This window comes from Morus notabilis, unplaced genomic scaffold (assembly GCF_000414095.1).
Source record: "Morus notabilis unplaced genomic scaffold, ASM41409v2 Scaffold168, whole genome shotgun sequence".
Lineage (NCBI taxonomy): Eukaryota > Viridiplantae > Streptophyta > Magnoliopsida > Rosales > Moraceae > Morus > Morus notabilis.
The window spans coordinates 10119-33564 of record NW_010367753.1 but is presented as its reverse complement, the minus strand read 5'-3'; the positions used below and the strand labels follow the sequence as shown (position 1 = coordinate 33564).

Genomic DNA, 23446 nt, shown 5'->3' with positions numbered 1-23446 from the left:
TGCCGGGAAAGGATTCATTTTTTAGTTTTGTCTTAGCTACTAGCACGTGTGGTTTATTTATTTCCCTTTGTACTTGCCATCTTTATCAGGTTGTTGTCGTTTGTTAGATTTATTGTCGTTTTCTTTCATGTCGTTTCCACTTTCGTTGTCGTTTCCCTTACGCCCTATTATCTTCTATCTCCCCTGTGTTCTTGTGCCTCAAACCTCTCCGGCCTCCGCTTTGGCACCACAGCCGCCACCTCAATGACGGAAATGGTGGCAACGGAGAGTGTGTTTCTTCGCCACTAGACTCCAATGCGTTTAGTTTTCAGGTTAAACAAAATTGATCATGGCCATTTCTCTACAACACCAAGGGAGAAAGTTGAAACAGCTGAATGGTTTGCAAATCCTGCCAACCCCAAAACAAAATGACGAACGATGTCGCCAACCAAATCTAGAACATTCTCGAAGCATGACGGCTTCGCTGGCAAGATGAGAGAAACTAGGAAAAAAAAAGAGGAAATAATATGTAATATATAGTAGAGATGAGGTCAAGGTGTATATTCTATGACTTCCAAACCATATCATAAATTAATAATATTCTTGAAAGCAAAGATACCCAGCTGTTTAATAGTTATGACGTTTCTTTCTATTTCTATATAAACAAAATATTAAAAAACAATTGAGCTTCCTGGTTAGTCGTTAAGAGAAACATGAGAAGTACTCTTCGTATCTTTGTTTGAACTCCAAGCTTGCACGACCTTTAACTAACTAACTTTTGCTTTTCGGACAATCCAAAATCATGAAACGTATTTTTAAATTTTTTTTTTTCACTTCATAAACTTGAACCCCTTATTCGTAACTAAATTACAAAGATGCCCAAGCTTGGCTTACCCAAAATTTTGTCCACTATGGCAATACGGTAAAATAAAACGGCCCTTAATGTAGATCCTACGAAATCCATCAAACTTGGGTTGTTAGCATTTATGACTATGCTTCCATCCTATGATTTTAAAGGAAGCCACTATAAATGCTTTGGGTGTTTACACGTGACATCTACAAATAATTGCACTAATTACAGCAATAAGAAAAGAAGCTCAAATCTAATAACCTGAAAGGAAGCAGAGAAAAGGAAGAAAAAATGGGGCCTAAGAACACATTCTTCTTTGTATTAGTTTTGGTAGTTTGGATGACAAAGCAAGCTCAATCAGCACAACATGTTGTTGGTGGAAGCCAAGGTTGGGATGCATCCACGGATTTCAACTCGTGGGTTTCTGATAAAACATTCAAGGTTGGAGATCACCTCGGTATGTATTTCCTCTTGTTGCTGCACTTTGATAATCAAATCACCCAATTGTCTGATAGGGTTAATGTCATTTTCAGTCTCGGAATATAGACCAAATTCTCGTTTTAGTCTTTGACTTTTAAAACAACGCGAGATAAGTACCTTATGTGATTTAGAAAAAAAGTAGAGTTTGTAACTTTATATTGTTAGTGAGCTAGTGTTTAGAAGGAAGTCATGTGCTTTTCAGTTAAGATTTTAACAGTCGGATAAAAATGACTAATTTAAGACAATTTGTTAGATCGAGTATTCATATTCTATTCGTTTTACTTTTTTAATATTCATAACCTATATTATTGTTATTGGTCTCTGGGCAGTTTTTAAGTATTCGGCACTGCACAGTGTCGCCGAATTGGCTAACGAGAACGCCTACAAGAACTGTGAAATTAGCAGTGCACTTGACTCCAAGAGCAGTGGCAATGATGTGGTGAAATTGAATAAGCCTGGAACTAGATACTTTGCTTGTGGTACCTCGGGCCATTGTCAAGGAGGAATGAAGGTAAAGATCACAACCGTCTCCGGAAGTGCGCCTTCTACTCCAGCATCACCCTCGTCTTCATCTTCGTCTTCGCCTTCTTCTTCTCCAACAACCAGTGATAATCACACTTCTGTGGCTTCTAGCACTTATCATTCTTTTGGTGCAATTTTTGTTCTTGCGGCTTTACTCTTGGCTTCCCTTTTGCATCTTTGAAGCACTTACTGGGGTTTTTTCTCTTGTTGCTTACAATATTTTCGGGTGTCTTGTTGCTTACTGTGTAATTTGTTGAGACTGTGAGGTTGAGTATTCATTATTGTTTTGATTAGTGTTGTTGAAGAGGGAAAAATTAATAAAGTTGCTGAGAGTTGTATCGGCCTAATCTTCTATAGAGCTATGCCAAACCGTTGATTTTATAATGGACACAGACTTTTGAGCTTATTCACTTTTGAGGCTAAAATGGTGGAATTTGTTTTACTTCTTTGCTAAGAAGGAATTTTGCACCACCAAAGGAGTTTATATACATGATATGGGAATTGTGCAGAAATGCCACCAAAAGGATAACCTATCATTGATGCAAATTTATTTTAATAAATTGAACTATGATTCATACGTTTGTCTAGAAATGATTGTTGACGAATATAGGCTGAAAAACCGTTACTGAAAATCCAAAATATTCAAGTTCCGGATTAGTCTAATCTAAGAGGCTGTTACTATTGACACTCAATAGCCTTAAACCGGCCTAACGCAGCAGCTGACACTTAGAAAGGAGGTGCTCCGTACACAGTTGCTTAGCTGGGGTCATCTCATGCGATGTTTGTTTCATGTATTCGTCTTTGATTCTAAATCATAATTCATAGTTTTCTACAGTGATTTTTGCTAAAAAAAACACGTAAAACGAGAATAGTCATGAATCATGATTCTAAATATATAAACTAAACGTATGCTAACTCTTCCTACTCATTCACACTCGATAGAACTCTGATTTAGACGTCAAAGTGCCTATGGTAAACACCACATCAGTGTCCCCTAACTCCAGAGCCCAATCATTCTTTGGTGCAGACAGGTGTTCTCAAGAAAGAATATAACCGACCAAAAGACCAATCAATCTAAGGCAAAAGAGAAGCGTTTGAACACCGTGTGCAGCCGCACGTGAGTATTGAGTGAGCAAAGACATCAAAAATCTCTCTCCTCTTTTTTCTTTCATTTTTTATTATTTTCCCAAGAAGAGGAGATTATCCAAATAGAAATCAAATTAATGCATATTGCTTGGCACACCAACCTTAAGGCTAAAATGTATGTATATAATAAAACATATAAATATAGGCTTTATTCAATTGGTGAATTTAAATTGAGATATAATTTTATATAAATATTTTTTATTATAAAAAAAATTAAATATAATTTTTTATATAAATTTTTAACTGTAATAAAATTAGAATTAAAAATTTAAATGAGTAAAATTAAGGAGGCTGTAAAATATAAAAATGGAATCGAAAAAAAACATTAGTCGCGTGACATTTGTGGATCGTCCAAAACGCACGGTCTCAGTTGCCCTCCGCTGAACTTCATTGAACCAGACGACGCCTGTTCTTCCCCTACTGCTCCCAAAAACATTTATAAAAAGGGGAGGGAAAAAAAAAGGCCATGCCGGAAGAGACGAAAGCAATTGACTACGTGATGGAGGCGGCGTCTGGGCCCCACTTCTCCGGCCTCCGCCTCGACGGTCTCCTCTCTTCTCCGCCGCCGTCGTCGTCCTCCTTCTCCCCCTCGCACCGCTCCTCCGCCTCCGCCTCTTCCGCTTTCGCCGACTCCAACGCCCCACGGCAGCCCTTCGTCATCGGTAACTTCGCAAAGTTCATCTCCCTTTTGCTTCCTCAACCTCAAATTTGGCTTCAATTCGCTTCTCGTTTCATCAATTTCGTTTTCTGCTTCCTGATTTGGTCGTAATTGTTGTTGTTTTTGGTGAATTTGAGCTGAGTAGGTGTTTCGGGAGGTACGGCCTCCGGTAAGACCACGGTCTGCGACATGATAATCCAACAGCTTCATGATCACCGCGTCGTGCTCGTCAATCAGGTGATTGTGGTTTTCACAGCTTCTTCGACTTTTTCTGCTTACTTTACTTCCTTTCTCTTTACTGTTAGCTTGTACATTTTTTTATTTTCTGATAGATTAGTTTGCGCTATTTTTTTCAGGATTCGTTTTACCGTGGTTTGACTCCTGAAGAATCCGAACGCGTACACGAGTATAATTTTGATCATCCTGGTAATATTCACCTTTATGATTCCTATGTAATTATGTGGATTTAGGTGCTAAACGCAATTTTTCTGTTTTGTTGGGTTTTGTTTAAACTTTGGGAATTTTGTTAATTTGTATGGTCTTTTATCATAGATGCTTTTGACAATACTGATTACTGAACAACTTATAGATTGTAGTTACTGTTCATAATTTTATTTGAATTATCCGGATTAGGAATTAGCTATGGAAAGTGTATTTTTTCTGTTTTGTTGGTTTTTCTGTAGAGAACGTTTTGTGCAATATTTTTTTTTTATTTTTATTTTTTCCATTTCATAGATGCGTTCGACACTGAACAACTTCTAGACTGTATTATAAAGCTCAAGTGTGGACAATCTGTCCACGTTCCTATCTATGATTTTAAGGAGCATCGACGCTCTTTGGATAGCTTTCGGCAGGTACTCAAAATTATTTTTCCTTTTGATCCGTGGAAATTTTCCTTCCCATAGTCTTAACACATTTTGACTGAATTCTTTTCAGGTTAATGCTTCTGATGTTATTATATTGGAGGGGATTCTAGTTTTCCATGACCAACGCGTCCGCAATCTGATGGACATGAAAATTTTTGTTGATACAGGTTTTAGTTCCTTCTCTATGGTTACTTACCATGCAATTTATAATGCGGCGTTCTTACTTGTGGCTTTCGCTTCTTTTAGTTTTTTCATTGCTACCGTGCTATACTTGGCATGGCCACCACGATCTTCTTGTTGTATTAACATTTTTTTCCAACTTTTCATAATAGTTGCTGGAGTAGTCTCTTTAGTTGATTACTTAATTGATTATGATACTTGAATGCAGTGGAGTACCGAGTCCGTAAGGAAAGAAATGAAAACTGTGACGTTATGATATTCATATTTGAAGTTACCTGTATAATATATGAAAGTGATCCCTGTCCTCATGCTTGCCTGCATTGTGTTCTGCCCAATATTTGACTTCTGTATTTTTTATATCATGTATATAGATGCTGATGTAAGGCTTGCTCGTAGAATAAGGCGAGACACAGTTGAGAGGGGTAGGGACGTAAACTCTGTCCTTGAACAGGTAATCCCCTTTACATGATTTTTATATTTCTTTGGATATAGCTAAAACCTTCTAGGAGTTTTGGATGGATACTTCATTCAAAGGAGCTGTGAATATCTATATTAAGAATAGGATCTACTGCAAATGCTGCTTATCTTGCGGAATTGTGGTATAGACAAATGCAATAGCTGAGTAGAGAGATGTCCTGATATCTTACAAATACTAGGGTTTTTTGTGGGTTATCTGGAGCCTTCCAACATCTTAAAAGCAGCAACTGGCTCTCAGTTCACCACATAAGAGGGAAAAAATAAGGTTATGTAGATTCAAGTTAGAAAGAGTGTTACTGGCATGTCTTTATCATCATAGATCTCCTAACAGCATCTTTCTATTTATTGTGCAGTATGCTAAGTTTGTCAAGCCTGCTTTTGATGATTTCGTTCTCCCATCCAAGAAGTATGCTGATGTGATCATTCCCCGTGGAGGTGATAATCATGTTGCTATTGATTTGATTGTGCAACATATTCACACAAAGCTTGGCCAACACGACCTTTGCAAGATATATCCCAATGTTTATGTTATTCAATCAACATTTCAGGTACATATTCTGCTTTCAATTTGGTATCATAAAATCAACCTTTATCTTCTTTCATCTTGGAGAACAAAATTCTATGAATCTGGTAGTGAGAGATTAAAAGGAGTAATGCATCTTTATTTCTATTTCTAGATTGTGGATCTGATGGAAATATCACCTTCTTCCCCTTATAATCAGCATTGAATAGTTACAGAATTTAGCTGCAGATTTTGGAGCAATACAGTGCTGCTAATCTTTTCAGTTTCACATCAACTGTAGAAGTCTTCAAACATTTTTGAAAATAGTTTTCTTGCACTTTCTCGTTGAGCTTGTAGCATTTAATTTTTCCCTCACACGCTGCCGTCTGATACACTTTATGGATTCACATTGAGCTGTTAATGATCCCTTTGGTTATCTGATGCTACAGATTAGAGGAATGCATACACTGATTCGAGATCGAGATATATCAAAGCATGATTTTGTATTTTATTCGGATCGACTTATTCGCCTGGTACTTCCCTGATTTGATTTGGCTCTGCCAAATTTCAACTGTTAATTATTTAATCAAGTCCAATGAAGGTTTTGCGTTGAACCCTCAGGTTGTGGAGCATGGACTTGGGCATTTCCCATTCACTGAGAAGCAAATCGTAACTCCAACAGGTTTTCAATTTTTTTCTTCTAACGATCCTTCTTTCCTATGCTCACTATTTGCTTGTCTTACTAACATTTTTTGTTTACGTGATCATGCATTTTTCTTTTTCCTTTTTTTTTTTGGCTAGAAAAACTTGTCAATGCAAATAAAAATTTTGTGGGTTGGATCCCTATGTGCATGTGCGCTACTATGTTGATGTGCTTGTTTGTGTGAGGCATGAATTTGTGCCAGGATATTTTGCGTGTCATCTTAAATTATCTTGTCTAGAGTCTTTAGATCCAAAAATGGGAATTATTCTGCCTGTCTTTAATATGTACTCTTAATTATCTCAGGATCAGTATATACTGGGGTTGATTTCTGCAAAAAATTATGTGGGGTTTCCATTGTTCGAAGGTGAGCTTTATGCCAGGTACTGATTTGTCAGTTCTTGCTAACTGGCAATAAGACCTTTTCGTTTGAATTATGCACAGTGCTAGTGCCTGTTCCGGTCTTATGCTGTAAAAACGTGAAAACCCTCATATGCTGTCTGCAGTTCAATTCAGAATTTATTTATTTTTTATTGCAATTTCAATGCCTTCAATTGTATTGCTTTGAAAGCTCTCGTTGCTCATTGTGTCAGTGGTGAGAGCATGGAAAATGCATTACGTGCATGTTGCAAAGGAATAAAAATTGGAAAAATCCTAATTCATCGGGATGGAGACAATGGGAAACAGGTAGAGTTTTGACTGCTTTTTTACCAAGATAATATGTGCTGGGGCTAACTTGTCTTTATGAAAATTTTCCGACGTTTTTAGTAACTAAAGTTACTCCAACTTAAGCAGCTTATATATGAGAAACTTCCCAAGGACATTTCAGAACGTCATGTCTTGCTTCTAGATCCTGTTCTTGCTACAGGTAACATTTTCAATTTCCTTTTATAATATTTATTTTTGGCTACTTATGCACTGATGTTTCCTTTGTTATTTTTTTCTTAATGCTAGTTTTTATGGAAAAGTTACTTTTAATCAAGCTGAGTAGCTGTTAATACTTTTCAAATTTCTCATATGTGTGTCACCTTGTCATTTCATCATTGCTCATAACCGTAGGCCAAAGTCACTTTTCTGGAAAAGAAGTGCAAGCAAGAAACTAAATATAGTGTTTAAGAGAAAAAGAAGAAACGAACAAAATGAAATGCCAGTGAATGATTTTTGTTAATTTTACTTTTTCTTTCCTGGAAAAGGGTTAGTGAACGATGATTTGTTATTTACTTGGCATTTTTGCCACATAGCTCTCTGGGAAACTTGTTTAAAGAGATTCCAACTCTTCAACTACTTACTCTAGTGAAATGTTGGGTTACCCATTTCTCTAAAAACTTAAATTATTAGCGGTTCCATTGCAACTTATAGTTTTAGCTAAACTATTCTTGCATATTACTCGGTTTCTATGTTGCTGTTTTTAATTTCGTTTTCAGATAGATGTCATGTGGTCTTTTCTATAGTTTTTTAGTGTCGTTTTTTGATTCATGTTTTGTAGGGTTATTGTCATTTTTATTCGGATGTCATTTTGTATTGGTTTCGTATTCTGTTTTGATGTCGTCTTCAAATTGCTGGTTTCTATAGTTGGTCAGTCTCTGTTTATTGTCGTTTTTCCTTTGTTGGTTTTTGCCGTATTATGTTTTATGCTTGTCTTCATTGTTGTCGTTTTTAACTTTATGTGTCATTTTTATTCGGATGTCATTTTGTATTGGTTTCGTATTCTGTTTTGATGTCGTCTTCAAATTGCTGGTTTCTATAGTTGGTCAGTCTCTGTTTATTGTCGTTTTTCCTTTGTTGGTTTTTGCCGTATTATGTTTTATGCTTGTCTTCATTGTTGTCGTTTTTAACTTTATGTGTCGTTTATTCTGGTCGTCATTGCTGTCATTTTTTGTAACTTTATGTGTCGTTTTCCTCGGTTGGTTTTGTTCCGTAAATTTTTAATTTATTAGGTGGCTCTACATTGTTGTTGCCTATATTCTTGGCTAAATTATCGTTGCATATTTGATGATCGAAAACTCACCTCAGTGTTTTCCTTGCAGGTAATTCTGCTAACCAAGCAATTGAGTTACTGATACAGAAAGGAGTTCCAGAATCTCACATTATATTCCTCAACTTAATTTCTGTGAGTTGTATTCTTGGTTCTGGTTTCAAATGCATATTGCATACTTCTGTTTTTACTCTCAAAAGACTGATTTTATTATCTTATTGCGGTTCTTTCACCCTCAGGCTCCTGAAGGAATCCATTGTTGTTGCAAGCGATTCCCATCCTTAAAGATTGTTACTTCAGAGATAGATGTTGCATTAAATGAAGAGTTCCGTGTGATTCCGGGGTTGGGCGAGTTTGGTGATCGCTACTTTGGTACAGATGACCAATGAAAAGCACAAAGAAAAATATTGCGACTGATCAGACTATCCAATAAGCTTGGCCTTTTTTTTTTTCTTCTTTTATTTTTTCATATCCTACATTGTTCAGAGAATTGACATGGTGACTAAATATTATAGTTTCACCATGCATGAGTTGTGTCAACTATCAAGTTGTGATCTGCCTAATGAATAACATATGTGTATTCCCAATCAATTTCTAGAAGTCATATTTCCTATAGACGGATCGTTTGGAAGAGGTCTAGTGTTGCAACAGAGGTAATTTAGCAACGACAACACTTGAAAGGAAAGGGTTATTACTGAGACTTTGTGAGAATAGTTTATAAAACGGTTTTCACGTATTTTGAGAAGCAAAAAATGAAAATAAAAATAAAACGATTTTATTAGTACTTATCAATAATATTATAATATATTAATTAATAATTATAATTTTATTTTTTTATTATACTTAAAATAATCTTTTAAAAAACTAACTAAACGTAATTTTAAAATTGATTTTAAAATAATTCTCAAAATAATCTCATTTTTACTTTTTATTAAAAATAAAATTAGTTTAAAACCAATTGTAAACGCTTGATTTTTCCTTTTATTTAACAGAATTCATTTAAGATTATGAAGTTTAAGATGCAATGACGTCAGATCCCGGACTTCAAGACTAGCAATTTTGTAACTTTGTTATAAAAATTGTCAGCCATCTCTTGATAAAAGTTAACAAAAATCTTAACCAAGAAAGAATCGTTTTCAAGTTTCGTTAAACTGTTAGAAAACTGAAAAGCATATACGTCTAGAAAAGATGCGATATACTGCTGTCTTACTCGATATGGCACTCCAAGCTGTTTTTTAACTGCATAGTAACCCCTACTAGGGGTGGCGTGGTTGAGGGATGTCCCAATGAGTACGAAATCCATAAATTTCCAGAGCATGAATGCTATGGGACTTCCAAATGGCCTTCACATTGGAATATACAAGATAAGAGTTTTAATTACGGCGTTTTTTTTAATAAAAATTTAAATTTAATTCTTTTATTGTAATATTTTTTTAACATAAATTTACTTTTTAATTTAAATTTTTAACGCAAAAACAACTGGACCTTTGGGTCATTGACCTCAAGTTATCCTCGTACTAGAAGCACGAGTGCAGGTAAAAAAGTTTGTTCCCTTCTGGTTCACGTTGCAACTACTAAAAGTCAAGCGTTTTGAGCTTTCATCATACCTTAAATTGTCCGGTCAAGTCCTCCGTGGAAAAATAGAAAGAAAAAACGCAAAAAGTGAATTGGGACGGAAATTGTTCATCATTCATACCGTGAATTAGATTCTAAAATGCTCGACTTCTATTGAGTGGCTGACTTTTCAATTCATATCCGCAAAAGATGCCAAACGTATACTCCGGAGTATATGATTTTTATTTTTTATTTTTTACTATTGCCAAAAAAAAATGCAGTGAGAAGTTAGTGGCTTCATAGTCCTCGGAAACATGTGGAATATCTAGTGTTTTTTTTTAACATAAAATTTTAGGCTAGTTTCCACCCCACACAACCAAAGTCCAAAGTTATTTCAAGTACTTTAACACTTCCAAAACGCTTTGAAATCCAATAGTAAAAAGCATATACACGCATTGACTGCAAGTCGTTGCGGGAAATTTTTCCCCCCTACAAAATGGCCATGAATGGGTCTCCAAAAGAAATAACTGAAAATCCCATTTGCATGCTCTCTCGCAATAGAAAATGGGAAAAAGCACCACTGCTTTCATTAAATTTCTTTTATTAGTTCTTACAGTTCTATGTGGAACTTTGTCCATTGAAACCATTAAGCCGGTGTCCTGCCTTGGCCATCTTGATCACCATCATGTTGGCTGCATAGATATCGAGAAAAAAGCGCTTCTCAAGTTCAAACAACGCGTAACAGGCCCTTCAGGCCGGCTCTCATCTTGGGATGTAGGAGAAGATTGTTGCCAATGGAGAGGAATAAGGTGCAACAACGCGACGGGACGAGTGGTGGAAATCAAACTTGGCAATCCTCATCAACCAGAGAATGCATTAAGTGGTGAGGTCAACTCGGCTTTGCTCGCTTTGAAGGACTTGAATCACTTAGACTTGAGCATGAACAACTTCAATGGTTACCCGATTCCATACTTCATTGGATCACTAGAGAATCTGAGGTACCTCAATCTTTCTGGCGCATCCTTTGGAGGAACTATTCCTCCAAGCCTTGGCAACCTATCAAGATTGAACTATCTTGATCTCAAAAATGTCTACTTTTCGTCGGAGGAAAGTGACCTCAACTGGCTTTCTGGTCTTTCTTCTCTAAAGTATCTTGATTTGGGAGGTTGGAACCTGGCAAAGGCTGCAACAAATTGGCTTCAAACTGTTAATATGCTCCCTCAACTTTTGGAGCTGCACTTGTCCGGTTGCGATCTTTCAAACGCTCCTTTCACTCTTCCTTTCATCAATTTCACATCTCTTTTGGTGCTTGATCTCTCAAACAATGGCTTCAAAACCAAAATACCTCAATGGCTATTCAATCTCAGAAGTCTGACTCATCTTGATCTCAGCTCCAACAACTTCCAAGAAGCACTTCCCGAAGCGATTGCTAATTTGGCTTCGCTGCAGAAGCTTGACTTGTCAGAGAACAACATAGGAGGTCAGTTGCCAAGGAACTTGGGAAAGCTATGCACTTTGCAGAGTTTGAAGCTTTCTGGAAACCAATTCGTCGGTGAAATAACCGATTTCACCAACAATTTTTCCAGGTGCTCCAACAACAGCTTGGAGACATTAGATTTGGGATACAATCGATTCACGGGAAATCTGTCTGATTCTTTAGGATTTTTTGAAAGCCTGAAATATCTTCAGCTATGGAAGAACTCTTTTCAAGGTTCGATCCCGGAGTCCATCGGAAACTTATCATCCATTCAAGAACTTTTCTTGTCATATAATCAAATGAGTGGCGGGATTCCTAAAAGTCTGGGGCAGCTCAAAACACTGCGTGTGTTAGAAATGAGTGAGAACAATTGGGAAGGTGTCATAACTGAAGACCGTTTGGTGAATCTTTCAAGCTTGGAGGAGGTAAAAATCTATAAAGACTCCCCAAATATTTCCTTGGTTTTCGACATTAGTTCTAATTGGGTACCTCCATTTAGACTCACATACATTGAAATTAGATCTTGCCAACTGGGTCCCAAATTTCCTCAGTGGCTTAAAAATCAAAGTCATTTGACCACGGTGATACTCAATAATGCTAGGATTTCAGAGGCCATACCAAACTGGTTTTGGCAACTGAATTTGGAGCTAAACAAACTAGATGTTTCTTATAATCAAATAAGCGGTAGGGTGCCAAACTCATTAAGGTTTAGCGACATTTCCACTGTCGACTTGAGTTCCAACCGCTATGAGGGTCCTCTACCCCTCTGGTCACCAAACCTTACCAAACTCTATTTGAGGGACAATCATTTTTCTGGTCCAATTCCTCCCAACATTGGTGAAGTAATGCCCATGCTTACAGATTTAGACATCTCTAGGAACTCTCTAAGTGGTAGAATTCCCTTGTCAATTGGTAAGCTGACTAACTTGAACACCTTGGTAATCTCAAACAACCAATTAACTGGTGAAATTCCTTGTTTCTGGGACAACATGCCATTCTTGTACATAGTTGACATGTCAAATAACAGTCTTTCCGGTACTATTCCAAGATCAATGGGCTCTCTTCAGTTCATCGAGTTCTTGATATTGTCGAAGAACAATCTCTCAGGTGAACTTCCTTCCTTGAACTGCACCCACATGGTTAGTCTCGATCTCGGAGAGAATAAGCTTTCTAGCAATCTTCTAACTTGGATGGGAGAAAGCACGGCCTCTTTGATGATTTTACGGTTGCGTTCCAACTTCTTCACCGGAGGCATTCCTCCACAACTGTGTGGCCTTTCCAATCTTCATATATTGGACCTCTCACACAACAATCTCTCTGGTCATATACCCCATTGCATTGGCAATCTGAGTGGCTTGAAGTCTAGATTAACAGAGGCAGATACAGCACAATACCAAGGACGCTTGGAAATAGTGGCCAAAGGAAGAGTGCTAGAATATTACTCCACTCTATACCTTGTCAACAGTTTTGATCTCTCATACAACAACTTATCAGGAGAGATTCCTACGGAGTTAACAAGCCTAATACAAGTAGGCACACTCAATTTGTCTATGAATCGTTTGACAGGCACGATACCACCCAAGATCGGAAACCTTAAAAGGCTTGAAACTCTTGATCTCTCCATGAACAACCTCTCCGGCCCTATTCCACAGACCATGTCTTCTTTAACATTTTTGAATCATTTGAACCTCTCATACAACAACTTGTCAGGAAAAATCCCAAGCACCACTCAGTTTCAGACCCTTGGTGACCCCTCCATATATCAAGGAAATGCAGGTCTCTGTGGGGACCCTTTACCAAAAAAATGTGATGGTAGTGACCAAAAGTCTGATAGTCCTGGAGAAGATGAAGAAGACAAGGATGGTGGTGATGGAGGTGCCATGGAAAAGCTAGGCTTGATTATCAGCGTGGTGATTGGTTTCTTTGTGGGATTTTGGGGAGTTTGTGGAACTTTGATTGTCAAGCAGTCTTGGAGAGAGGCCTATTTTGGGTTTGTTGAGAGAGTGAAGAACAGAGTGGCTGTGGTTTTTATGTTTGTCAAAGAGAAAGCACCTTGGAATTATTAAGAAGGCAGAGAACATCTGCAAGCATGTGTACTAAAACTAGGATTTCGATCCATATATATGAAATAAAGCAACGGTTTTGTTGTGCTAATCTAGTGTTTTAAAATTGTTGTTTGTTGTCATATATAAAAAAAAAAAGTTTTTTATTCTTGAATTCTCTATAATCTATATCTATACATGTAAATTATAATTTTTACACTTCAAAAAAAAAAAATCAGTACTTTATGTTTAGGAATTTTTTTTTTTTCAAAATAATTTAGTATTTTAATGACTTAAACCTTCAAAAAGAGGGCATGTCAGTTACATGTCTGTATTTATGTTTGAAAATTTACAGAAGCGTCAAAATATGAGTTTGGTGATCCATAAATCAAGATCTTCGAAATGGGAACTTAAGTGTTAAACGTCGAAAAATTTGGGGACCTGGTTAAAATAACATTGAATTTTAAGGCATTTAACAGAAAAACTAAATGGGGACTAACGGCTGCAAAGGAAATGCATGTTTGAGGATCCAAATGACGAGATTTTAAATTTATATTTGAGCATCATAAGTTGAAACTTTTGGGGATTTATTTATAGTGCAAATTTCTCTTTTTTGAAAATATATTCTCTCTTTTTTTATTATTGTTTTCCTTTATGTTAATGTAAATATACCTAAATTTAGTGTGAAGCACACGTGGGGCGTATGTATTATTCCTCTCTGAATTTAAACCGACATTATCAGTTTAACTAAATTTTTAAAGATTTAATTATCAATATAGAATTATATTTACAAAAAAATTATCAATATAGAATTATCAAAAAAAAATTATCAAGATATATAGAAAAGAAAAATGTTGTAACTGTCCAAAGTTAAAAGCTGGTAGACTCATAAAAACGACACACACACACACAACGCAAATTACCCTCATAAAAACGACAACAGCCAAGCTCAGGGTCCGATCGGCCCCCGACCCGGTATTAACACTTTAGCATATGTTTTTTAATTTGCTATTTTTTTTATATAAAATTAAGACATTATATTATCCCTTCCCGCCACAGAGGAGAGGAGGAGAGTCCGTACACCACCGCTGGAACAATGCATCTGTGCGTGCCGTCAGCTCGGCCGCCTCCTCCACTTATCAGCTGCCACGCGTCCCCAGCCGCCGTCCGCACCGCCACTTCCTCCCGTTCGCTTACTTCACCTCCTCTTCCTTCTGTCTCCCTAAACCCTAACTCAACCCCACCATCCCCGCTAACCTGCGCCCTTCACTGCCCCCACTTCCAATCGTGCGCCCCCCCTCCTCTCTCTCTCTCTCTCTCTCTCTCTCTCTCTCTCTCTCTCTCTAAATTTCCAAACTTTTCTTCTTCAAAACATTATGAATGACAGTGATTTCTTCGTCATTTTCTTCTTTTTTGTTGTGAAAATTCAGGTGCTCCGGGTGCACTCACGAGTTCGATCTTCACCGGCCGGCCATTCTCGACGAAGCTTCCGAGTTCTTCCAGAACCTCGGCGTCTCCGACTTCACCTTCGATAGCTGTAAACTGGTAGTTAAACGAGTTCAATTCAATAATCTCCGAGTTCAGTTATAGTCGAAGCTCTCTTAATTTCGCAGAGAAGAAAAAAAAAATGTGAAAAAGGTTGGTTTTGAAGATGATTCTTCTATTAAATTTGTGGTTTTGATTTATGTATATGTGTATTATTAGTGGGGATGGAGATGCCGAGCAAAATTAGCGGTTCGTGGTTCGTCGGAGAATCCTCTGATAGGATTGTACCAGGAGGGCACCCATAACGCCGTAGATATACCTAATTGCAAAGGTTCCAATCATAACTTCTTTTTTTGTCATTCATTTTTCTTTTGTTTGTTTCACTCAAATGAGTCGAGAACTTGAGATAAAAAATGAATTCATGCGAGAGAAAATATTGTAGCAAAAAAAGTTAATTTAAATTTTCGTGAGAGAAAATAACTTGAATTGTGATTCAAACTAGCGAAATGAAGGGCTCTTTTATCTTTCGATTATTGATTATTAATTTGTTCGTGTCAGCTCACCATCCGAACATTAATGCCGCCGTGGAGCTGCTGAAACAAGGTTTAAGATTCGTACTTTCTTGGAATATACATTATTATTACATATACAAGTTTTTGTTTTGGATTTTTTAAGTGATTCTATGGTTATATGTCAGGTTTTAAAGAACTAAGCATTGAGCCTTATGATGAAGACGAGGGAACAGGTGACTTGCGTTATGTGCAGGTGAGCAAAGCTATTCATGACTAGTATCTTAGGCGTTAAGGATATTGTTATTGACGCTGATTAATTTGTGGGTGGATTGCACTTGCAGATGGCTGTGACGACATATGATACCTCTATTCCTGCCTCCAAGAGATATATGAATGGTTTTAACATAAATCCATTTCATGTATTAGCTCCTTGTTTTATGTAATCCCATCTTTTCTTTTACTTACGTATGAATGTGATATGTGTTTCCAGGCAAAGTGCAGGTATCTCTAGTTTGGAACTCAAGGAATGAGAATTCTCCGAATTCAGATAAATTACTAGCCTTAGCCAATGTGAGCTCGTGCAATTTCTTATTTACTTATTTATTTATTTTATGTGGATTTTCTTTCTTTCTTAAAGGAAACTCAACTGTTTAACTTGTATTGGTGTGCAGTTTTTATGGAAAAAAGGTGGACGGAGGAACAATGTCCATTTGATTCATTCCATATGGGCCAACTTTCAGACATCAACTAACAATGTAAGATTAGAGGTTATTTTACAAAGCGGAAATGCATATAACATGGTTTTTGCTCCCTTTTCTCTATCTAATATTTTGAAACTATACTTGATTTTATGCAGATAATTTTCGGTAATAGATGGAGACATCTTTTAGGAGAAAGAGACTTTTGGGAGCACGTTGGAGGAATTGATATTTCCTTGGCTCCATCCAGTTTTGGCCAGGCAAACACACGGGTAAAAGAAATTTCCTGTTCTAAAAGAAGGGGAAAAATTGTATTGTTTAATAAAATGCTCCATCCAGTTTTGGCCAAGTAAACACACTGGTAAAGAAATTTTCTGTTCTGAAAGAAGGGGGGAACTGTGATTATTTGATTAAAAATTTCCAATCTCCAAATAAACATCAAATCTTTGTAAGTATACATCTACTTAGCATACAAACTATAAAGGTGTTATACCACTCCTTTTGCCTCCACATTTTTGCCTGTGTATTGTATCAGGAAACAAAGTTGTCAGTTATCATAAAGTACGTAGGATCAAATATCAAAAAGACAATGCTTTTTCTAAAGCTAACACGAAGTCCCATCTTATGAAGTCCCTTCTTATGATTCCTTGTTTCGGTGCTACATTTTTGCAGGCTTTCGATGCCCTGCTCCAGAAGTTGCAAAAGTATGTCCCATATGGATCATCTGTAACTGATTTGTATGCAGGAGCTGGTGTTATTGGATTGTCCTTGGCTGCCACAAGAAAATGCAGGCAAGAAACTTGCCTTTCAAATGGACTCAGAAAATGTTGCTTTAACTGAAAACATTGTTATTTTGATGTTGTATGTTTATCTAGGTCTGTTAGATGCGTGGAGATCAATAAAGAGTCAAAGCTATCTTTTGTGAAGACGGTTGACCGCCTACCGAGTTCTATAGATAGCAGCATCAGCTGGCATCATGCAGACACTTCGAAGGTTGATTTTTTTCCTTGCAGGTTTGAATTGATTGTCTTGCAACTTTCATCTGAGTTTCATGATGCGGCCATCTTATTTTTTATTTTCCTCTTTTTATAATTGAACAGGAACCTCTATCTTGGGTAAGGGGCTCAGACGTAGTTGTTGTTGATCCTCCTAGAAAGGGACTAGATCCATCTCTTCTAGAGGCATTGTGTAATATATCGTCTATAAAGCATAAAGCTGAGTCATCCTTTGAAAGGTTGGACTGTTTTGTAGTTCTTATATACTTAACTCTAGGATCTTGTGCCTTGTACATGTGGGAAGTTATTAATTAATTAAAATTTGTGGCAACATCAGTCCATCCTCAAAAGTCAAAGATGAAAAGAGACCATGGATTTTACGTGCAAGGGAAGCTTCAGTTCAGATAGGGAACAAAACAACTTCTGAGGACAGTGAATCACTGCCACAAACCCTCATTTACATAAGCTGCGGATGGGAAACCTTCAAAGAGGTGCTTCTTTTCTAAGATTGAATTGGAAGCTGTCGAAATTATTTGATTCCTTTTCGGCTATTGTTTGATTATTTTCTAGCTAACCATGGAGAGATTATCCAACAGGATTGCAGGTCGTTGTTGTCTAACAAGGTGTGGTGTTTGGAAAAGGCCCACGGTTATAATTTTTTCCCAGGAACGCAGAGGTATTGATCATTTAATTCTTTCTTCACTTCTGGCCTTGCATAACATGTAAAACTTCGTAGTGTTTTATATGACTTTTTCTCTAAGGTAGTTGATAAGCCCTTACTCAGGCAAGTGTACATTAGGAGGAGCAAGGGCTTAGGAAGGGGCAGGGCCTGATCGTGGGAGAGTTGTTTTTAGCCTTAAGTGGGAACTCGTAGTATTAGTAGTATACTTACTTTGATAGCTGGCCGAGGGAGGGGAAATGAGGTGGAATGTATAAAAGGAGAGGGAAGAGGAGTGGAGAATTAGGGGGAATGTATAAAAGGGGAGAGGGAAGAGGAGTGGAAAGGGACACGGGAGAAATAATCAGGAAGTAGACAAGACTTGGAATCATTCTAAGCAAGGGGAGGAAGCAGACCCTCGAAGATCTGCGTATAATTGTATAGATTCTGTCGATTAATAAAGTTCCTACGTTGATTCTTTCTAGATTCTTTCAATTCTTCAATTCATTCTTACATAGATCTTGTTCCAAACACCAAAGACCCTATCAGTAGTCTGATGTTTGGATCCTTAGATGAAAGTAGAAGTTCCATCTTTTATTACACATCTTTGTTTGTCAAGTTCTCTGTATATTCATCACTGACAAAGTTATTTAAAATCATAACTGCAGCATTGAGGTGTTGGCTGTGTTCAAGAGGGGCGGAAAAGTAAGCATAAATAAAAAGAAAATAGGAAAGAAGAAGAAGAAGCGTCTGTGAAGAATGACAAGCGAGATTAGTTGTAATGTTCAACAACATCTATTCAAATTCATAGCAGAGGTCCTTGCAAGAAGAATGAGAAAAAAAAAATGCTATGTTCCAAATAATCGGCGGCCATCTTTTTGTTGGTTCCTTTTGTTGTAGAAACGAAGTTTTGTGCCTGACTAAAGTTCGTGTAGAAATAATAATTGAAAATTCATGTTTACATTGCTGTGGCATCTTATTATCTGGCTCTCTTAAAATTTAATGAAGTTTACATCATTTTTGGCATCTTATTTGCCTCTTATAAATTCAAGAAAGAATGCATTGCTTGATAAAACTTTGAAGAATAAAAAATGAGCTGTCCCGCACCAAGAAAGCCGATATCATCATTCCTCCCTTATTAGAGGCTCAGTGCCCCTTCTCTCTGCTCTTGGATCTTGCCAGATGAGGGAAAGCAGACAAAATGTTATGAGCCCGCAAGTCCTGCCTTGTCAAAATTCCAACTATCGGAGGCACCTAGAAATGGACAAGCCTTCAGGTTAGTTGTATTGTGTATATGTGCAATGACCATGATTGCTTTCATAATGACGATGTGTTATGCTATTTTAGTTTTGATAGGTGAGTGACAGAAACAGTAAAATGTGTTCGACTGTGACTGAGAATGAACATCATGAACTCTGCTTGATGAGGTGCATAGAGTTAAAGTGAATGAAAATTGTTATATAGACTTACCCCTGCTGCTTCATACTTTGGTACAATGAGCATGTGGCGGAGTCCCACTGCTCTGAAGAGGACCATTGCTTTTGCCACTGACATACTCTCTACAACCGTATAAGGTGTTGTGTTTGTCAGTGGATGCAGATCTATGTACATGTCCATTTCATCCCTTGTTACGACCACCTCTTCAATTGTTCCTTCTCTTTCAGCCAAATCAACCGAGGTAAATTTTTCTCTCACTTCCCATTCTTCTGTTCTTCGTTTCTCACTCAGAAACCATTTCTTCTTCAGCACTTGGACGAGGTGAGTTCTGAGGATTAGTCCATGTAGTTCCGTTGCCTCAATGGGCAATCCAACCGGAGGCACCACGCCATCATCTACAACAGGGAAACCATTGTGTGTAGTGTTCTTAAGAACTTCCACAACCCGAGACACCTTTTCGACACCATGGAGCGTTACTACTGGCGGCTTTGCATCAGCAAGCTCAGCCACTGTGAGATTCCTCATCCAGGGTTCTGGATTTGCATCCAAGAAAGGCAGTCCTTTCAACTCTAGTATAATCTCATAGATGCTTGGATTGAAACTGTCTCCCACAGTTTTGGCAATTAAGAGGACCATCATAGTTATGGGTAGTAAGAGAAGGTTGTTGGTGAGTTCAAGAAATATAACGCAGAGTGAAACAGTCATCCTCATTGAACCAGCCATCAGAGAGGCTGCACCGAGAACGGCATAAAGCCCTTGGTCGATGTTTGTATAAGATTTCATGGCCAAACCAAGCAGGCGGCCATAAGCTGAGCCCATGAGAATGATGGGGAGAAACAGCCCAGATGGCACGGCAATCCCAAAGGTAATTAGTCCTAAGATGCAATAGATTGCAAAGAAGATAAGGAGGGAGACGGGGTTATATTCACCCGCAGTGTTGGTCGAGAAGATGTTCCGAACTGCGTCATCGTTGGTGGTAAGAAGTAGAGTAGCTAAGTCATTGTAGTATCCTTTGGGACAGTTGAATTGCTTATAGTTGCCAGATCGTCCATTGGTGGGGCAAGCTGAATCTGGAAGAGAGTTATCACAGGGTGTACATGAGGCAAGGAAAGGGAGACCATAGAGGCACACGGAGGTAAAGATTGATACAAAGAGACTGAGGAGGAGCTTGTGGATTTTTCCCTTCCTGCCAAGAAGACAGAATAGTTCCATTAAATAAAAAAATAAAAAATAAAAAAGAAACGGAAGAAAGTTACTCTTTGTTGAATCCTTCAATTTTGTTACAGCTTTTGAGACTTGGGGTTTTTATAATCTACTTCATATCTAAGGTATCAAATGAAAAACTTTTTATGTCAGTTTGAGAAATAAGATAACAATCATGGATTATCTGAAACATGTTGAGCTAGTCTAGTTCTTGGCCCCCAACGGTGGAGCCCAGCCGGTATGCAGAGCTCTTACCTGTTAATATTTAGGATTGGGTTTCTTTCTACTTAAGTTATCTTTGTCCTAAATAAAATAGTTCTTGTTTCACTGTTCCTACAATGCATGAAATATCGAAATGAAAGATTGAAGTTTTAGCTAAAACGCTTACTGATTGATAAGATTGTACAGCCTGAGGACCTTGTGGAGAACGTGGTTGTAAAGACTTCCAAGAAGTCCACCAATGATACCAATCAAAACAACAGGGATAATATCCATTGCACGGTACCTAACAGAGACATTGCTTACATCAAACATGATCAGCCCTCCTCTTCCAAAGAGCCCACACTGTCCATTATTGCATATTTCAATGAAGGCCCTGAGCACCACCACCACAACCGCTGTGCTGAAGAAAGTTCTCCATAGGAGGGCGCTTCTCCACCATGTAGCCACCTCCTCGAGAGCAAAGAGCACACCGCCAACAGGGGCACGGAAAGCTGCACAAACTCCAGAAGAAGCACCACAAGTGATGAGATCCCTGCGGTCACGGTCATTGTTAAAGTACCGAAGCCATCGCCATTTAATCCGATGATTATCTGGGCCCCCTTGTCCTAGTAAGGAAGCTATGCAGCTGCCAATGTGCACAAGGGGCCCTTCTTTTCCAAGATCTAAGCCAGCGGAGACAGCACCAATGCTTCCAATAATCTACAACAAAGACAATGCAGCACGACATTTGCATTAACAAATGGATGTTGTATGAATTTTAATTTGTAAATTCTAGTGCGTGTTTGGAATTATTTTTTAAAACGGTTTTCACATATTTCGAGAAGAAAAAAATGAAAATAAAAACGAAACGACATTTATTTAGCAAATGTTTTGAAAATGAAAACAGTGATAATGATTTTTGTGAAGGAATTAAAAAACAGTTAAAAGTTATTTTTATTTTTTAGTACTTATCAATAATATTATAATATATTAATTAATAAATAAGATTTTATTTTTTTATTATACTCAAAATAATCTTTTAAAAAACTAACCAAACGCAATTTTAAAATTAAATTTAAAATAATTCTCAAAACAATCTTATTTTTATTTTTTATTGAAAACAAAATCATTTTAAAGCGAATTACAACCACACCCCTTATGTTTTAACTCACTTGAAGATAGTATACCTTTCATTTTATAACTAGTTTATATATTGATTTCAAACTGCTGTATTTAACACGATCACAGCAAAACTAGTTCATTGACCTCTTTTATGATTTAAAATGGCAACGTGGTCTTTCTTTTTTTCTTTTTTTTTTCTTTTCTTCTTTTTTTTATATTTTTTTATGTGATCACCCGTAGTTCTCCAAAATTGTGTTAAGGGTGAGTTTGTGCAATGATCAGTGGCACACCTTGACGATCAATGTTGTAGCACCAAACATGTCGGGAGTATCAACTCCATTCAGGTAAGCCTTGATCTCAGGTATACCAGGCCCAGCGGCAGTCGGTGCGAAAAACACGCAGAGAACGGCGGCGACCGACGTCAGAAGAAAATTGACCGCCGTGAAATAGATCAACCCCGTGATGTACCTACATCACATCAAAATTTCCCCACAATTTTCAGTGTCAACAGAACGCGCCACAGAAAAAGAAAACACTGTTGACAAGAAACACAAGCAAGGGAATGATCAAAATACCTTTCTTGTTCTATATAAGCAACCACAGCGAGAAGCTTGTATCCTGCAATATTCTCAACAGCAAGGTTGATGAGAGTGGCAATTATACCAGTTAGGAGTCCAACAAGACATGCCAGTGTCCATTTCAAGAATACATATTGAAGAACTTGTGCTCTGGATCTGCTTCTCCAATCATGCTTGAACAGATCATTCTCGTTGATTCTGAAACATCATAGAAAAACTTCAAACTCGGCGCGAAAATTCACAAAAAAAAAAAACAAAAACAAAAAAAAAAACAAAACAAAACGAAGAAGAATTTTATTTGCCATTTACTCATAATCCAAACTCTCTATGTGGGAAACTTTGGTTCCAACAATAGCAAGTGGACTGGAAGAGAGTGTCCTGTTTCTCTTGAGAAGTGGCCTTGTGAGAGAATTGCTTTCTGGGTCTCTTTCTTCCAAATCAACAGTTTCTGCCTCCACTTGTGGAATTGCTGTTTCTGCATATTGCTTTGAATTTTCTTCCATTGAACTGATAAAAACACAAAAAAGTGAAACTTTTCTTCTTCTTCTTCTTCTTCTTCTTGGTGTCTCTTTCTTAAAACTGGATTACAACAAATATAAATTGAGCTCCTTCTTCTTTATTGGATGGGAACAAAACTTCCATTTTTTTCTTTTTTTTTTCTTTTTTTTTTATAAGGCTTCAAAATGCAGAGAAGTGTTAATTATGAATTCTGAATGTGTTTATACTAACAGACACGAGCTTCTTGTCTCGCTTGTGTTTGTTTTTTACTTTTTTGTAATTTTTGTGACTTTTTTTTTTTTTTTACTTAAAAAATGAGGCTGGCAATGATATACAAGAGGGCAATAAAATTACTTAAAAACCAAATCCGTGGATAAATTGCGAGGGCGGAAAAGGAAAAAGAATATTGTGGTCCTTGTGAAGGAAAAGACTATCATATGATTATTCATTAAAATTGGTTCATTAAAATTGGAAGGTTTGCAATGAATAATTTGAGGGTTTTATTTTTTGTTACTTTTCCTCTTATGATCCACCATCGCTATCAAGGGATCATGTTTATCAAAATTTGAAGGAACAAAAAGGTATATTCTAAACAAGTAATTATTCAGTGTTATATTTTGCTTAAAAGATAAGGCATCAAGCATATATTAA

The 23446-nt window shown here is 37.2% G+C and overlaps 5 protein-coding genes across 6 annotated transcripts; 4 read left to right on the top strand and 1 right to left on the bottom strand.

Annotated features, from left to right (window-relative positions):
• The first annotated feature begins 1072 nt into the window (after positions 1 to 1072).
• LOC21400604 (mavicyanin) lies at positions 1073 to 2217 on the top strand. The gene is made up of 2 exons (XM_010113287.2): positions 1073 to 1286; positions 1639 to 2217. The coding sequence occupies exons 1-2, from the start codon at positions 1121 to 1123 to the stop codon at positions 2010 to 2012; spliced, it is 540 nt and encodes a 179-aa protein (XP_010111589.1). The 5' UTR covers positions 1073 to 1120; the 3' UTR covers positions 2013 to 2217.
• Positions 2218 to 3321: 1104 nt separating this feature from the next.
• On the top strand, positions 3322 to 8957 carry LOC21400603 (uridine kinase-like protein 1, chloroplastic). The gene is made up of 14 exons (XM_010113286.2): positions 3322 to 3639; positions 3781 to 3872; positions 3992 to 4061; positions 4371 to 4489; positions 4572 to 4668; positions 5053 to 5132; positions 5512 to 5706; positions 6110 to 6193; positions 6282 to 6342; positions 6667 to 6727; positions 6954 to 7047; positions 7156 to 7228; positions 8388 to 8470; positions 8575 to 8957. The coding sequence occupies exons 1-14, from the start codon at positions 3444 to 3446 to the stop codon at positions 8722 to 8724; spliced, it is 1455 nt and encodes a 484-aa protein (XP_010111588.1). The 5' UTR covers positions 3322 to 3443; the 3' UTR covers positions 8725 to 8957.
• Positions 8958 to 10431: 1474 nt separating this feature from the next.
• Positions 10432 to 13497, top strand: LOC21400602 (receptor-like protein EIX2). Its single transcript, XM_010113285.2, has one exon. It carries the CDS (start codon positions 10454 to 10456, stop codon positions 13430 to 13432), a length of 2979 nt encoding a protein of 992 aa, XP_010111587.1. The 5' UTR covers positions 10432 to 10453; the 3' UTR covers positions 13433 to 13497.
• A 958-nt stretch (positions 13498 to 14455) lies between these two features.
• On the top strand, positions 14456 to 18529 carry LOC21400601 (uncharacterized RNA methyltransferase pc1998). The gene is made up of 15 exons (XM_024175543.1): positions 14456 to 14695; positions 14839 to 14953; positions 15113 to 15224; positions 15452 to 15496; positions 15591 to 15658; positions 15747 to 15801; positions 15896 to 15975; positions 16077 to 16160; positions 16262 to 16375; positions 16776 to 16894; positions 16979 to 17096; positions 17204 to 17337; positions 17436 to 17589; positions 17695 to 17774; positions 18425 to 18529. The coding sequence occupies exons 1-15, from the start codon at positions 14505 to 14507 to the stop codon at positions 18510 to 18512; spliced, it is 1557 nt and encodes a 518-aa protein (XP_024031311.1). The 5' UTR covers positions 14456 to 14504; the 3' UTR covers positions 18513 to 18529.
• A 360-nt stretch (positions 18530 to 18889) lies between these two features.
• On the bottom strand, positions 18890 to 23059 carry LOC21400600 (chloride channel protein CLC-a). Of its 2 annotated transcripts, none has more exons than XM_010113283.2 (6): positions 22607 to 23059; positions 22295 to 22495; positions 22010 to 22187; positions 20785 to 21317; positions 19227 to 20379; positions 18890 to 19010 (listed from the first exon to the last, which is right to left on the bottom strand). In XM_010113283.2, the coding sequence occupies exons 1-6, from the start codon at positions 22798 to 22800 to the stop codon at positions 18903 to 18905; spliced, it is 2367 nt and encodes a 788-aa protein (XP_010111585.1). In that variant the 5' UTR covers positions 22801 to 23059; the 3' UTR covers positions 18890 to 18902. The 2 variants fall into 2 exon arrangements, with proteins under 2 accessions (XP_010111585.1, XP_024031310.1); XM_024175542.1 differs by having other exon boundaries at positions 18906 to 19026.
• Between the last annotated feature and the right edge of the window lie 387 nt (positions 23060 to 23446).